Source organism: Musca autumnalis, unplaced genomic scaffold (genome assembly GCF_047663935.1).
Source record: "Musca autumnalis isolate F117 unplaced genomic scaffold, ASM4766393v1 scaffold_1, whole genome shotgun sequence".
NCBI lineage: Eukaryota > Metazoa > Arthropoda > Insecta > Diptera > Muscidae > Musca > Musca autumnalis.
In genome coordinates, this window is record NW_027411644.1 from 330,556,043 (window position 1) to 330,572,261 (window position 16,219).

At 33.9% G+C, this 16,219-nt stretch overlaps 4 protein-coding genes across 4 annotated transcripts; 1 reads left to right on the forward strand and 3 right to left on the reverse strand.

Annotated features, from left to right (window-relative positions):
• Positions 1-1,020: 1,020 nt before the first annotated feature.
• Positions 1,021-2,173, forward strand: LOC141390180 (phosphatidylethanolamine-binding protein homolog F40A3.3-like). The gene is made up of 2 exons (XM_073962880.1): positions 1,021-1,538; positions 1,965-2,173. Exons 1-2 carry the CDS (start codon positions 1,144-1,146, stop codon positions 2,098-2,100), a joined length of 531 nt encoding a protein of 176 aa, XP_073818981.1. The 5' UTR covers positions 1,021-1,143; the 3' UTR covers positions 2,101-2,173.
• Positions 2,174-2,475: 302 nt separating this feature from the next.
• Positions 2,476-5,194, reverse strand: LOC141390179 (valacyclovir hydrolase-like). Its single transcript, XM_073962879.1, has 3 exons — positions 5,094-5,194; positions 2,785-3,556; positions 2,476-2,726 (listed from the first exon to the last, which is right to left on the reverse strand). Exons 1-3 carry the CDS (start codon positions 5,104-5,106, stop codon positions 2,633-2,635), a joined length of 879 nt encoding a protein of 292 aa, XP_073818980.1. The 5' UTR covers positions 5,107-5,194; the 3' UTR covers positions 2,476-2,632.
• A 2,091-nt stretch (positions 5,195-7,285) lies between these two features.
• LOC141390182 (valacyclovir hydrolase-like) lies at positions 7,286-8,442 on the reverse strand. Its single transcript, XM_073962882.1, has 2 exons — positions 7,606-8,442; positions 7,286-7,537 (listed from the first exon to the last, which is right to left on the reverse strand). The coding sequence occupies exons 1-2, from the start codon at positions 8,355-8,357 to the stop codon at positions 7,447-7,449; spliced, it is 843 nt and encodes a 280-aa protein (XP_073818983.1). The 5' UTR covers positions 8,358-8,442; the 3' UTR covers positions 7,286-7,446.
• A 189-nt stretch (positions 8,443-8,631) lies between these two features.
• LOC141391537 (valacyclovir hydrolase-like) lies at positions 8,632-10,236 on the reverse strand. The gene is made up of 2 exons (XM_073964411.1): positions 9,361-10,236; positions 8,632-9,293 (listed from the first exon to the last, which is right to left on the reverse strand). Exons 1-2 carry the CDS (start codon positions 10,110-10,112, stop codon positions 9,200-9,202), a joined length of 846 nt encoding a protein of 281 aa, XP_073820512.1. The 5' UTR covers positions 10,113-10,236; the 3' UTR covers positions 8,632-9,199.
• Between the last annotated feature and the right edge of the window lie 5,983 nt (positions 10,237-16,219).

Sequence of the window (16,219 nt, forward strand, 5' to 3'; positions counted from 1 at the left end):
TCTACAAGCGGTGATTTACTGCGCGGCTTATCGTTCGAACTTGGAGGAGGTTACATATCATTGATATGATACATATATTTTTTTCTCAAAAAATATATGTCCCTAATGTACATTAGAAATAAATGTATAAAGTGTCATATGAAATTTGACACTAACGTTACAATAAAGTTCAATCAGCTGTGTATTGCTGCTACCTTTTCTTATTCTACCATGGCATAAATATCTTAATTTATGCTCTGTTCCAGAACTTGCAAGCTACTATTTTTTACTACGGTAACGTTTTTTCCTTTATGTTATCGGAAAAAATAGTAAAAATTAGTAGATTCTTGCAGTTCTGGAACAGACTGATTGATTTAGACTATAGTTTTTACCTTTGTTTTTGTTTTTTTTTAATGTACACGCAATAAGAAATTAATTAGGTAATGACTTAAAATTAAAAAAATCGAAAACAAAAGGCAAATACAATATTAAACATTTTCGGTTATTTTTACACTTCGGCAATTGTTGTGTTGTTTTTGTAATGACTCTTTTACAATTTTTAAAGAATACCAAAATTGTTAAGTATTTTGTTAAAATGGATATCATATTATTTAGAATATTATCTTATTTCGCAATATTTTTGCTAACGACTGTGATGATTTTTAGTTTTTGGGACCTTCGCTTTAGTTCTGGAATTGTTGGTACCAAAGTTCATTTGCTTTGACTCATAATGTGCATACACATATGTACATTTTGTATACTTCAATTTGAATTGAAATGGTAATAGTCAGATGGACACTGGAACTAATTTCCGATAACAGTAAATTGAATAATATCTGTGATTTCATAATTGATCATCATAAACAACAACAAAATCATTTTTGTTTTTCAATAAAAAAAGACCAACTGAACGGTAGCAATGAAATCCGTGCATTTAATGTTTGTTGTTTTGTTTGTTACACTCATTCAGCCTATCTTTGCTGGAAGTTTCTTATCTTTTGAGTTGAGTAAAGGTGATTTATCTGATTTCGATTTTAGTTTCCATGATAATGGCAAACAAAAGAGTGTTTTGTGGAACTAACAGAACTCGATAAAAAGGCTAAGATTGTTAAAGAATTCCATAGTTTTGTGTGGACACTTGAGAAAGCAAAGTTATTGTCAACAATGGATACAGGCGGTATTATTCCCGATATTATTGATTCCAAACCAGGTGCTATCGCCAAGGTGACCTATCCTGGTGATGTCAAAGTTGAATTGGGAAAAGAGTTGACTCCAACACAAGTTAAGGATAAACCCGAAGTAAGCTGGGAAGCAGATGATGGCGCTTTGTATACATTGTTGATGGTCGATCCAGATGCACCATCTCGTCAGGAACCTACATATCGTGAAATTTTGCATTGGCTAGTCATAAATATTCCTGGCAATGACATTTCTAAAGGACAAACTGTTGCGGAGTATATTGGATCTGGTCCACCAGAAGGCACTGGTTTGCATCGTTATGTTTTCCTGGTGTTCAAACAAGAAGAGAAAATTTCCAACGACAAATTTATAGCAAAAACGTAAGTAAATATGTTTTTTTTTTTTTTTTTTTTTGCCTTATTAAGGCAAATTTATAGTGATATTTAATTAATTCTCTTTCGAGTTGAGCTGTTAGGCCTTTAGAGATACATTGAAAAATTAGGAGTCTACCGAAGTCCCACGCATCCAACCATTACACTACGTTTCACGGGTGGTAAATCCGATCTTCAGGTGTATTAGGATGTTGTTTTTGTGGCAGACGAAGGCAAAGCTTGGTAACTGGTATATATATCGAACTTCATTAGATAAATGTATATGCGAAATTATGTCAGTTAATTGAAACTCCAAACTTTTCCTATAGTCCTGCTTGGTAATCCCATTTTTCAATGTTCACAAATATGTTTGTGTTGTTTTTGTGAAACACCATAATATACATCATTAATTTCTTTTGAATTATTTTGTTTTAGGAGCCGCGAAGGACGTTTGAGCATTAAGACACGCGATTACATTGCCAAGTATAAATTGGGAAATTCCATTGCTGGTAATTATTATCAGGCCCAATATGATGATTATGTACCTATTTTGAAAGCCCAATTAAAGTAAGAAATCTCACTGGAACAAATTTTTTATTCGATAAGAAAGAAATATTGAAAATAAACAAAAATTAAGAGTTAAAGATTAGTTGCATGTAATAACAACAATTATAATTGATATGAGTGTGTTTAAGGGGTATGGAAATAGCAGACTTACATATAATGGTCTTTGGTGAAAGTCCTTGATCGATTAAGGCTAGAATGGTTCGGTAAAATCACACATTTTTTAATGCTCTTGTTGCGATTTACACCGAACCAATCTAAAATACTATGTGAATATTTGAAAATTGGTACCAATCTTTGAACTTCAACATTTAATAACTCGAGAACTTTTAATACACTTTATATACACTCGAACTTCCTATAAAGAAGAAGAATTACTAGCTTTGTTTTTAAAGACTGGTTTTTATTTATGATTATTTAATCTACAGATGGTTCTATATGTGCACAACAAAAAGTCGTCAATATCACATAAAGAAAATAAAAATTGCATTCGACAAATATTTGTACTAAACTAAGTGATCTGGTGATTGGAGTGAGCCTCATGATTCCAAGAGAAAATCGGCAACTAGCTTGTTAAATTCATTCACATATTGTAAATGGAAGTTGTGTTTCCCTCCGGGAAATTCATAATATCTGTAATCAAACAATGTATTTTTCATTGCGAAATATGTTGTACATTCCTTGAATTTACCTTGAATTCTTAATATTGTCCCTTAAATAGGCCGCAGCATCAGGAGAAACCAATTTATCTTTGCCTCCGCGTAAAATCAGAGTAGTTGCTCTTATCTTTTGTATCTCATTTTTGCACAAGTCGCCTTCCTTTTGCTCGTAAAACGTGAATAACATATCAATGCATTCATTCCAAAGTTCAACAAATCGTTCAGCTCCATACATATCTTCCATTGGCTTACGCATGCTCGGTGACCATTGTGTAACATCACGCAAACTCTGATAGGCTTCCATATCTGATGGGATCAAATAGGCTCCAGCGGCACAGACGACCAATTTCTCGATATTATTTAAATAATTAGCAGCAGCAAAGATGCCGGCAACAGCACCTCCACTCCACCCAATTACAGAGAATTTTGGCCTACCCAGACTTGTCATCAAGTCAACAGCACAACGTGCATCGTTATGGAAAAAATCTAAACCCCATTGTCTTTTAGGTGGAATAGATTTTCCATAACCGGGAGGATCCCAGGCTATTATTTTATAATTTGGTAGCAGCTTTGGTAAATGTTCAATTTGCGGTTTGAAATCAGTCCATGCTGATCCCAATGCTCCAGGCATTAGTAAAAGGCTTTTGTCACCGTTTCCACATTCAACAACGTTAATGTTAATTCCATTAACGTTTATTTTGTGTTCCAGATGTGTGTATCGTTTTGTCATTAACCGCGATGATTTTATAAAGTTGTGGAACACCTTTATCCGTCTAAGTATCATTTTTCGAATGTAGAGAGCAACTGATTCGCAAACAAAGTTTTAGTTACTACCAAACATAGAACAAACAATTGCCAGCATTTTAAAAGATTTGCTTTAATAGTTGCTTGGAATCGAATGACTGACTAGACTGGGAAGTAGTATATTTTTAAGTACAACTTCCCGTAGTGATAAGAAAAGTTAACAATCAATTTTTGTTTTGGATAATAAAATTTTGAAACAAAAACATATAGGTCAAAAAATATTAAAAATATAAACCTATTAAAATCCAAAAATAGAAAATATGTGTTGAGATGGAACTGTTGCTAAAATGTTCCATTTGTATAGTGGAAAAGGTCACGCACAAAGCACTTTGAAATTATCAGCCCAATTATGAACGGCCTCTCACCGTGAGTTTTCTCTTTCTCGCCTCCTCCCCTATTATAAACATCATATCGCCGTGAGTGATGTTATGTTCTCACTGTTCCCTTATTATAAACAACAAGAGGGTGAGCAAAACTCACGTTCGTGAAAAAATTAGCTATTACAAATGTAAAAAAAGTGAGAAAAAGAGGCAAATTTCTGCTGAAATTTCTCACTACCGAAATCAAAGTGAGTTGAACAAAAAAATTTAAGTGTGAACATTTATTTTAAAAAAATACGAATATTTTGTATCTGTAATGATAATTAATTGTATTTTAGGTTGAAAGTAACAAAAAATAATAAGAGATTTTTTATGTTGTGAGGTTATTGTTGACCTTTGGACGCTATTTTCTTTGGTTTTAATTTGGCTTGAGGTCAACTTAAAAATAAATGGGCGTTTTTGTTTTTATTCTTATAAAAAGAAAGAAATATCATTATTATAAATTTCTACCATAATGTTTATAGTTGCATAAAACGAATGTTCTTGTTTTTTAAAGCTTAGGACATTGACCGCTAACATTTTTTCAGAGTTCTTTACGAATTCGGTCTGAATCTCTGAATTCTTTCAGAATTTGGTACAAAATTGGGTCTACCTTCAGTTCCAAGAATGGCATGTAACTATCCACTGGAGTTATATGACTAGGTTTGGCATCGCACCATTAAAAGACGCAGAGTGCTGTGCATGGTGCTATCAATATTTGCCTAAGAATTTAGACGACTGCAATATCCCAAGTATAGTTGAGCAAAAACTACTCTGGTTTGTTGTGGACTTTATTCACACTATATTTGTTTACATTAGAACCTGCGACTATGTGAAAGCTATTCAAAACTACTTGAAATGCTTGTTGAGCAAGGGATTCTATCCAGTATGGTTGGGCTTCCCTCTCTAGAACGTGAAGATCATTCTTGATGGACCTAGTGTGTCGGGCCAACCCACCCAACGTTTTAGTTACAGTACTTGCTCGGGCATTACCGTGAGAGCCATCCCTATCTCACGGTAATGCCCGAGCAAGTAATGTACACGATTTGGATCTTTTGGGGTCGCAGTCTTGGAAAGAATGGGAGATGGTGCTAAACACAACTTCCACTTCATTTCCTTGGTATTCCTCAGAATCTGCCATTTCTGTTATCACCCAAAATGCAACATTAAACATTTACTTATTGTAGCCATTTAATGACGTTTTTAAACGACATTTGTTCACTTTTTTACGATTTTCCAATAAATTTCACGAATTCTTCAGTGTAAATAAACAATTTTCAAATATCTGCCAAAACAAAAGAACAGCTGTTACAGATGTTGCCATGTTGTTTTAATGTTGTATTTCCTTTTACCAATATCCATGTTCTTTTACAGTGGATTGTTAATAACTGACATTTTTCTTGCTAGAAATGTTTATTAATTTGAAAATTTATTTATTTTTTATACAAAAAATAAGAATTAATTAATCTCAAAGTTATTTGTGCAAAAAATGACGGTATGGCAACACAAATTATTATTTCAAGGGTTCACAAGTCGCGCCATTATTTTCCATTTTCCGACTTGTCAACCCTTGTTCACTTTTTGTGCTCCTCCCTGCTCAATCATAATAGCTCGAGCAGGTGAAAGTGAACTGCAACTCACTTGTGAGTAGCTTCCTACGTGAAGATTCATAATCGCTATGTATATGTTTGTGGAAAAATAATTATTTTTAAATCACATCAATCCAAACGAAAAAAAAAACACACATTACCTACGAACAAAATTAGGTATTGTTCATAGAAATTTAGTTAAAACTAGTTGAATCCGGTGCGTTTTTTTTCAATTTTTCAAATATGTTAATGTACAGTTATGGAAAATAGGCCTAATATAACCTAAAATCGAATATACTCATTTTTATTCCAGTTATTTTTATTAATTAGACTTTAAAGTATTTAACATATTTTTACAATTTCGAGCTAAAAATAATTGACAAAGCGCAATTTTATTCTCCCCATGCCGACAAACTTTATTGTCCCTTAAGTCGACATCAGCTAAAATGGCAGAATTAAAATAATTCTTTAATAATTTATTTTTGTAATGTGTTCTTTTGAATGTTATCTTTATTGAACATTTGTTCATTATAATATAATTACAGACATTTTTATGTTGACAACTCCACTATTTTTTTCCTAAGAGACATGCATTTTCCGTTGTGGTGAAAATCGCTCACTAACAAAAAGTTAAATTCCGATATAATAAATGGTCATGTTCAATGAAATTTTACACAAAGTTAGCTGAGAGTATTGATGAATCGTTTATAATATCGCTCATTTACTCAAAGAGTGACATAACTCAAAAAATGCGTTTTCTGAGTTAGCAATTTCTACTTTTTCTACGACTTCTTCTTTATCTTGTGACAAATTTTCATGCTGATATCTCTAAAACTCGATGAGTTACAGCTCATTTACTACGAGTTTCGTATAATTCAACACAAACGTTTTTTGAGTTTATGAAGCACTAAAACACTTCAAATCATGCTTGATCATGCACAGAAATTTAACACTGATATATGGCTATCTTGTTGCAAAATATGGTCCAAGCAGTTATTTTAGTTTTAGTGTAATAATGTTTTTAATGTGGGAATTCAAATTTCAATCGCCAACTCAAAACGCGTTTTTCTCGAAACTTGATTTTTCGAGATGTGTCACTGTTTGAGTAAATGAGCGATATTATGTTCACATTTTGTTACAGTAATTTTGTGTTATTTGCGTTCGAATACGAAAGATGCCGACTACTGGTACATGCCGAAGTTAGCAGCATTTACCCTATAACCAGATTCCAAGGCAAATTTATATAAGGTAAATGCATGAATTACAACAACTAACAAATTTACAAAAACAACATTGTTGTTATTGAAAATTTAATGCCAAAGAAAATATTGAATATGTCGTTCTAAAAATGTTCTCAGGAAAAACAAATACATTTGTAAAATCCTCTAAAATAGAGCAAATTTGAATCAACATGTAAATAAAAAGCATACAGAACTATATTTCTTATATTTACCGATATATAATGTATCGGTTTAGAAATAAATTGGGAGGCAATTGTGGTTGTGTCTCCTATCTTACCTACAAAACTACTAAACCGATTTTCTAAAAAAAATTGTCAGAGATGGCCCCCGAAACAGGCTACATATGTATTTTGTGGAATTCAGGCCAGAATATTCTATAATTAAGTGATACTCGTAGTTTTCAACGTTTCAAAATATTGATTTTAAAAGAAATTCCCTTTATAAAATTATTTTCCGGGAGGAAAATTCCGTGGGAAATATGGTTGCCCTGATTATATTTCATATTTTTTGGCAAGATTTCTAATTTAAAATACACAATAAAATTTTTTGTTGATATTAAGTGATGGATTTTTTTTTTTTTTATTTTATCTTTAGATGATTTAACTGTTTGGCTCGACTATTCCTCATTAATTATACATTACACTAATAACTATTTTGAATAATAAATGCTATGTGATAAAAATTATTTAATTTCATAATCACTAATCCATCAGAAAGTCAGCAACCAGTTTGTTAAATTCGTCTACATAACGTAAGTGGAAATTGTGCTTTCCTTCTGGGAACTCATAGTACCTTCAAATAAATCAGTCAATTTTACGTGTGTACTCACTCCTTACAATAAAACCATGCATCACATTTACCTTGAATTTTTTATATTATCTCGCAGATAGGCCATGGGTTCAGGAGAAATAATTGGATCTTTTCTTCCGCGTAAAATGAGAGTTGGAGCTTTTATCATTTTTACTTCTCTTTTGCAAAAATCTCCATCGTTTTTTTCGTGAAACGTGTATAGCATATCAACCCATTCATTCCAAAGTTCAACAAATCGTTCTGGTCCATATATATCTTCCATTGGTGGCCGCATGCTGGGTGACCATTGGCTAACATCACGTAAATTATGGAATGCCTTTACTTCTGCTGGGACCAAATATGCTCCAGCGGCACATACAACCAATTTTTCAACATAATTTAAGTAATTACCAGCTGCTATTAGGCCGGTAATACCGCCACCACTCCAGCCAATAATTGAAAATTGTGGTCTGTCCAACTTTGTCATTAAGTCAACTGCAAGACGAGCATCGTTATGGAAAACATCTAAACCCCATTGTCTCTTAGGTGGAATAGATTTTCCATAACCGGGAGGATCCCAGACTATAATTTTATAATTTGGTAGCAGCTTTGGTAAATTTTCAATTTGCGGTTTGAAATCAGTCCATGCTGATCCCAATGCTCCAGGCATTAGTAAAAGGCTTTTGTCACCGTTTCCACATTCAACAACGTTAATATTAATTCCATTCACGTTTATTTTGTGTTCCAGATGTGTGTATCGTTTTGTCATTAAACGCGATGATTTTATAAAATTGTGGAACACCTTGAAACGTTTAAGTAACATTTTGTTGTAAATAAAGACTTACTAATTCTAAACTATTAACAAATTACAAAACTATTGCTGGCTTTGTTACAATAAACGATCAACAGCTGATTAGGAAAAATAGCTCAAGTCGACTTGTTTATGCCCTACTAAAAAAGTGTATATATATATATAGTCTAAAAATACAAACTTGCAAGAAATACATATGTATCTACCTACATACATATGTATGTATATATGTACACCTGCCCGTACCGATAAGAACAAAAATAATTTGAATCTCAAAAAATCAAAATTGTCTAGAAACAAGTAAAAACAGCAATTTATTGATAAGAAAAACATTGTTGCAGAAGAATAATAACAAAATAATGCCGCTTTATTTATTCTATTAACAATAACGCAATGTATATACATATCGTCACCATAAATGCCGGAAGACGTAACCCACAAAAATAAAACTTTACAGGAGAAGCAAAAAACGTTAAAAAATTAAAAACTGTTTTATGGAATATTAATCTTATGAAGGCGAGTATATGGGATATTATCGATCATATACGAAGGGGAATTAGTAGTGAAACCAAAACCGCTGAAGTGCTTAGTTTTGAGATCCTCCATTACAACAAAATCGGCCATATTATCCCATTTTCCAAAATGCCATTTTTTGAATAGCATCGTTGTTTTTGAACGTAGAAGCTTGAAATTTTGCCAGAGCATGTATTTTAGCTTTATGTATCAGATTCCACCAAAAAAGGAATTTCGATTTTCATGTCGGTTACGTCTTCCGGCATTTATGGTGACGATATGTATGTTTAATATGTTTTTTTTCTAAATATGTGTACATGTCGCTTGGATTCCATCCAAATTTACTTTTCTAACAAAAAATCAGCAACAAGTTTATTGAACTCCTCTGCATAGCGCAAATGAATATTGTGCTTTCCTTCTGGGAACTCATGATATCTGTAAAGGATGTTTGTTGATATTAGAACATAAACATCGCTTCATTAAAATCATTTAAAGTACATACCTCACACCCTTAAGACGTTCTCTTAAATATGGAATATGTTCTGCAGCAATCATGGGATCCTTTTTACCGTGAAGAATGAATGTTGGAGCTTTGATCTTCTCTACTTCCTCCTTACAAAAGTCACCATTGCGATCTGTGTAGAAGGCACATGCAGCATCTACCCACTCACCCCATAGTTCAGCAAATCTTTCGACTCCATATACCTTCTCCATTGGTTCACGCATACGAGCAGACCATTTGCTTACATCACGTATATTCTGGAAGGCTTTTACCTCTTCGGGCACAACATAAGCTCCTGCTCCCCAAATTACCAACTTTTCAATGTTGTTGACATAACGACCAGCCGCTATAAGACCAGTAATGCCACCATCACTCCAGCCAATTATAGAAAATTGAGGACGACCAAGGGTTTTCATCAAATCCAATGCACAGCTAGCATCATTTTCAAAGAACCCCAAACCCCATTGTCTTTTTGGTGGAATTGATTTACCATACCCAGGTGGATCCCATGCAATAACAGTATAGTTTGGCAGTAATTTAGGCAGTTGTTCTATTTGAGGCTTAAAATCCGTCCAAGCAGACCCCAGTGCCCCCGGCATTAGTAGGACACTTTTATCTCCCTTTCCACTTTCTACTATGTTAATCTCAAGGTCATTTACTTTTACTTTACGCTCAATGTGATTAAAACGTTTTGTCATTGTTTTTGTTAAATCTCTGTAGGATGTTATAAGGGATAAACGTAGCTTTAACATTTTGACTAAACTTGAAAATTAAAAAAGTTTTAAAATTATGGAAAAATATCAACAAAATCAAGAAAAATATCGGATGATTACTCGGACCGGCAGATGAAGATTCTTCTTCTTCTTCTGACATATGTTTCCATTCAATTGGTGGGAGACACAACGTCTATGTTGCCACTTTCACGGGAATAAATTTAATTCTTGGGAATATTCAGGGTAATTATGAATGTGAACTCCCGGTGAGTTTTGTCGTTTCAATTAAAAAAAAGGGAGAAAGCTCACAGTGAACCGACATTCATAACTGGGCTAATTGTGAAATGTTGACTTTATTATTTTATAGTTTTTATTTAAATTTGGGCTTAAATCTAGTTTAGTAAAAACTCTCCGATTTTTTCGAAATTTTTTCCATAGGTAGATATTTTTACGCTGATTACGGGAATGTAAAATTTTCTTGGGGGACGGACCCGGTTACCCGGTTATTCGACCCGAAAGTCCGGGTACCCGGTACCCGATAGACCCGGTTCTACTGAACCGATTCTTACAAAATGTAATGGTATCGTTGGAAAGCTTATGAAAATACCTATCCAACAAGTGGTCATATGATGGGGTTATCTCCAGGGGTTCAGAAGTTATAACCAAAATACCTCTTTTTGGACCCGGGTTTTTCCATAAAACCCTCAAAAAGTCGAAAAAGGGCCCATTATGGGTGCTCAATTAATTCACGTAATTTTATAGCTCATACTTCAACCTTTCCAAAATGGTGCCATTTGTTATAATACCTTCACTGGGTCCAGAAAATTTTATATTCCCCAAGAAAATTTTATATTCCCGTAATCAGCGTAAAAATACCTACCTCTGGAAAAAATTTCAAAAAAATCGGAGAGTTTTTACTAAACTAGATTTGTTCCTAAATTTGTTTTGAATTTTTAAATTTGGATGTCAGCATGGTTAGTATTTTATAAGGCGAAGTAAGCCTTGATGTTGTTCCTAGTTGGTGTATGCCAAGATTTTGTAGTTTTTGCAAAAGGAAAAGTCTTGTGTTAATGTTGATATTCGGATATTGATATTCACTTTTCATCGGATGTGGTCTACAGTTGGGCAATCTCGTTCAATTGAACGATCCGGATCACTATCTCGTTCAATGGACACCGGTAATTTCTTGGACAAAACTGCGTATACTTACGCTGTTTTTTATGTTGTTACTCATTCGTCTTTGACCGATCATAGTTTGACGTCACCACAATCATATCTGTCGGTGCTGGTTATATTCATTTTGTAAAGGTGGATTTCATTTGATTGTGGTCAAATCGTAGTCGTGTAGTATTTGTAGTATGTATTTGTAATGACACAGTTAACCTAAGGTGAAATTGAGTAAAACCTGCTTCCAAACGTGATGGTATTCCATTTTTCTTGCCAAGATGCGATCACAGAAGATCTATACATCTTCTTGTTTTATATCCGAAAGACATACATATGTACATATTTCCGGGTGGGAATTGTCAGGGTTGTGATTGTTGGCAAAAAGGTCCACGTACTCGTTTCCATCGATGCCACAATGGCTTGGGACCCACAGAAAGTGCACGGAAAAGGCCATTTCATACATTCATTTTTTATTTATTTTTATTCAGATGAAGATTGAACGACGAAAAACGAATATAACTAATATTATGTTTGGATGATTTGTAGTCCCGGACCAATTTAAAAACGTTCAAAATTCAAATAAGGAGCACAAAAGGGAAACAATGATTAAAAATAAAAACAAAGCAAGATGTCTTCCATTGATTACGAATGAGGATGAGGCATAATGACCGACTGGTTATTGTTTAGAATGAGACTTGGGCTAATGAAAAACGGCAGTTTTAGGGATTTGTAAATCACGGAAGTGACGAGAATGCCATGAAACAAAGAAAACTAACGGTCACTGAAATGTTGCCATATCTTCGTATAATATCCCTAATAATTGAAATACATTAGAAATAAAATAATAGTTTTTTATTACACAGATTCTTAGAAGTAGTTATGTTTCGATGTCAATCCATTTTTTTTTTTGTTTTCCTCATATGTTTTTATTAATTCTTTATAAGTGAAGCCTCAGCGCCAAAATGGCATTATTGAAGCAGTTGAAAACATTTTAAATTCTTAAAATAACATCAGAGAAAATATTAAATATTATCGTTAATTATTAAAATCAAAAAAGAAAAAATGTATTTAGCTATTTATATCCAGCAAAATTTATTTGAAGTTGTTCTATGTGAAGTAGTGATTGAATAGCTTTTTTAGAAGCAGTCCACGCAGAGACATGAAAAATGCCTTCCGTTCTTCACATTTTGACAATATCCGATTTGAATCCATTTCATAAAATTTTCACATTTTAGCAATGTTTACATTTACAATAACTTTTTGCAAATAAAATTCTTAAGAACACAACAAACAATTTATTTTATGGTATTTTAATTACTCAGCAAAATGTTTGTATCCAAAAAGATAATCATGGGTGCAAGAAATGTCAGACTGCATCTTTGTTTGTAGCCAAAGAAGTAGTTGAATGATGAGTGCAAGTGACTATGTCTTTTTACGTGAAAGAAGTCATGATTTTTTACAAGGACAAGGATCAATTTTAAATGACCTTATGCAAGAAACATTTTTGGGTATTTTTGAATAATAAAAGCTAACTTTCTAGAATAAAAGTATTTGATTTTGCACTCAGTCGCGTTTTAAAATGATTTATTTGAGATATTCCCTTCTCCCATATCCTCACTTGCGAATCAATTTTTAAATGAATCGAAAAATCAATTCAAAACGCTTTCCATGGAATGTATATTTATTCACTGCAAAGAACTAATTCAAAATGTGTGCTTAAGAAGCAAATTAGACAGTGCCCTCACTGCACCATGTCCTTGTAAAAATCACGGCTTCTTTCACTTCTTACTTGCACTCATGATTCAACTACTTCTTTGGCTACAATCATTTTGCTGGGTTGTGATATTTCACTTGTTTGGCCACCTTCGGCAACCGACTTTGCATCAATGTAAAGGTGATATATTCTTCTTCCATTGATAAGCTTTGAACCCTTGACCCCTGAATATTATCCGACCATAAATAGCGTTCGTTGGTGGTGTAAAAAGGTGGGTAAAAAGTTTCTGGGTGCCACCGTGGTGCAATGGTATGCACACCCGCCTTGCACGAAGAAGGTCATGGGTTTGATTCCTCGGCTTGGCAACATCAAATTTTCAACGGTAGCAAATACCCCTCAGTAATGTTGGCGACATTTCCTGAGTATTTCAGCCTTGTAAAACTTCATTACAAGTGGTGTCTTAGGACACGTCGTTCGGACTCGGCGATAAACTGTAGGTCCCATATCATTGAGCTTAATGTGAATCGGGTTGCACTCATTGATAAGAAAGGAGTCTCCCCTGTCCCGCCTGGGATGTTTGTGGAACAATTATCATTATTAAAAAGTTTCTAAAGAGAAGCGAACCGAAGAGAAAGACGAACATACAAGGATATTTTCTACGAGCGCCTAGAGAGAGCATATGACGTTAACAGCCTGTTTCTGTATGTCGAAACGAAAATATGTGCGAATGAAACACGCCCAAACTTTTGTGTGTTATTCAAATTTGTTTTTTGTTTTGAAGCAAAAGCAAAGGTAAAAAAATTTCGAAAACTTTTGATCTCTAATCCTAATCAACATTTTTGTCAGTTCAAACGCCCAAAATTCCCTAAAAACATGCGTTTTTTTGGGAAAAAATTGTTTCAATATACACAGGCTGAGGGTATATCTCTGTCGACAAAACCGACTGATACTTTTTTACTTGTTTTCTCTATAACTCTATGCGCAATATAAAAACGTTGCGGAACAAAAGAAAATATTTCAAAACTCTTGGAGAGGTATAACTTTCCTTAACACCGTATGTATATAAAATATTAGTATACGGAGGAAAAATGGCCTCTCTAACATATGTTCTAAACATATTTTGCAGCAAACATATATTTGTTTGAAACCAGTCCCTATTGACTGGCTATTGAAATGTATAGAAATACCAAACACAAAAGCAATAACATACATACAAATAAAAGAAATAGTGTCACACTTTTAGAAAGAGAAACAAATATGAACTATTCATTATAAAATATAGAAACATCGTTGAACGCTTCTCATTGGTTGTAAAATAAAACATATTCTCCTCAAATCGGGAAATCGGCATCTGAAATCGAATGATTATATAATGTAATAAATAGGTACATCCATATTTCAAATATATGCATGTATGTGAAAAATGTATTAATGTTATTACCAATATTGAATGTGGTTTCTTCTTTGTGCAATAAAATATTTCCGTTCACCTTTTTGATTCAATTATAAAATTTCCAATTATAAAATATATTGGGCATTTCATTTACTAAAAAGCATAATTTCTTTAAGAAAACACAAACACTGATTTTTTCACTCACTTTACCGTCTTTACTCAACGATTTTATATAGAAAACTGAAGAAAAAAGAACAACACAATTCATACCATTTTTTCTTTTCCTCTTCGCTTGCTCCGTTGGTTAACAACAACAAAGTACGAAACACATGTGTTTGGCCGCATACACACCACCAAAGCACAAACCCTCCCTTCTTCGCTTCTGCATGTTCTATTACACCATACACACAGCTCTTTATTATAAAACAGCATTCCGCAGCCGCGAGAGCCCTGTTGTTACTCTCTTCGACAAAATTGCTCTCTCCACCCATAAAAAATATGTTCTAACATAAAAAATATTTGGTACCCAAACAAATAAAATTGAGATATGTTACAAAATATTGCAAACATATTATGCTTGGATCCGAACAAATATTTGATTGCAACCAGTCCCAAACATAAATTTGTTTGGATCCAAACATATTTCTAACATATATTTTTTTCTGCGGGTAACAATCATAAACAATAGACTAGATCCCATCGAAAAACTACTAAGGGACGAACAAGCTGGTTTCCGCAACACAAGGATGCCCACATTCTCCACTATTATTCGCTGTGGTATTATACGAAGTAATGCTAGAAAAGAATAAACGCGTAATCGTCTGCAGTTTCAAAAAGACTCGAAGATAATTTGCCTGATATGCAAGGGAAACTAGCATTGGTAGCGAAAGCAGGCCTTGAAATCAACATAGAAAAGACTACAGCGATGCAAATAAACAACAGAACATACACAGCATTTAAAATCCGCGAGAAAAATTTAAAACACCTGGAAATCTTCCGTTACTTGGCTGCATAATGTCGGTAAAGGCAAGATAGGCACCTAAATCAAACTTGGCGCTCAACACAAATCCCCAAAACACACAAAACTAAGAATATTCAACTTCAACAATAACTTAGAATCGGATTAGGTGTCAGGTATCAGTCGGCTTTGCCGACAGTGGTATACCCTCAGGCTGTGTACCTAAATATGTATTTAGGATGTCTTCAGATTTTTGAGCGTATGAACTTGCCGACAAAGATATGGATTAGGATAAAATCTGAAAATTTTTGCGGGAGAGTAGCCTAAAGGAATGGACCGACATAATCCATTTTGGAAGTGTATCTTACTGTGGGTGTCATCCTCACGATAGGACCATTATATCAGGAAACATGGACTTGCCCACGAAAAACATAAATAGGTCTACTAGGAGTACCTTCGGTAAAAATTTCCAAAGGATTCTTTCACAGACCCTTAACCGCGGAGGTACTCTAAGGAATGGACTGATAGAGCCCACTTTTGAACATAAACTAAGTTTGGACAAAATATTTTGAGATCCAAAGTTTGGACCAAATTGGTTGCTCCGTTTATGAGATATTGCGCTTACCATTTTAGCGGATATTTTCGAACTTGTGTGGGGGAGGGACCGGAAGGAGTGAACCCTCAAGCACCATCTTATAATTTCATCTAAAATTCGAAGAAATATTACGATATGCAAAGTGTGGAACAACGCAGAATTCGGTTCGGGAATTGTCGTGCGCACCAGCCACTACACATGCTGGCTGTAGGGGTTTGTTTACAGTTTTCGGGCAATTTTCTCAAGAAGTATGGACTTGCCAATGAAAGAACTTGTACCATTGTAATAGGGGCCTCGAGTGCAAACTTTTGCAAGAAAA

Coding starts and splice junctions, on each gene's coding strand:
- LOC141390180 (XM_073962880.1), top strand. CDS start 1,144: ATGGATACAGGCGGTATTATTCCCGATATTATTGATTCCAAACCAGGT. Junction 1,539..1,964: donor GACAAATTTATAGCAAAAAC/GTAAGTAAATAT, acceptor ATTTTGTTTTAG/GAGCCGCGAAGGACGTTTGA.
- LOC141390179 (XM_073962879.1), bottom strand. Junction 2,727..2,784: donor GACAATATTAAGAATTCAAG/GTAAATTCAAGG, acceptor GTTTGATTACAG/ATATTATGAATTTCCCGGAG.
- LOC141390182 (XM_073962882.1), bottom strand. CDS start 8,357: ATGTTACTTAAACGTTTCAAGGTGTTCCACAATTTTATAAAATCATCG. Junction 7,538..7,605: donor GATAATATAAAAAATTCAAG/GTAAATGTGATG, acceptor ATTTATTTGAAG/GTACTATGAGTTCCCAGAAG.
- LOC141391537 (XM_073964411.1), bottom strand. CDS start 10,112: ATGTTAAAGCTACGTTTATCCCTTATAACATCCTACAGAGATTTAACA. Junction 9,294..9,360: donor GAACGTCTTAAGGGTGTGAG/GTATGTACTTTA, acceptor CATCCTTTACAG/ATATCATGAGTTCCCAGAAG.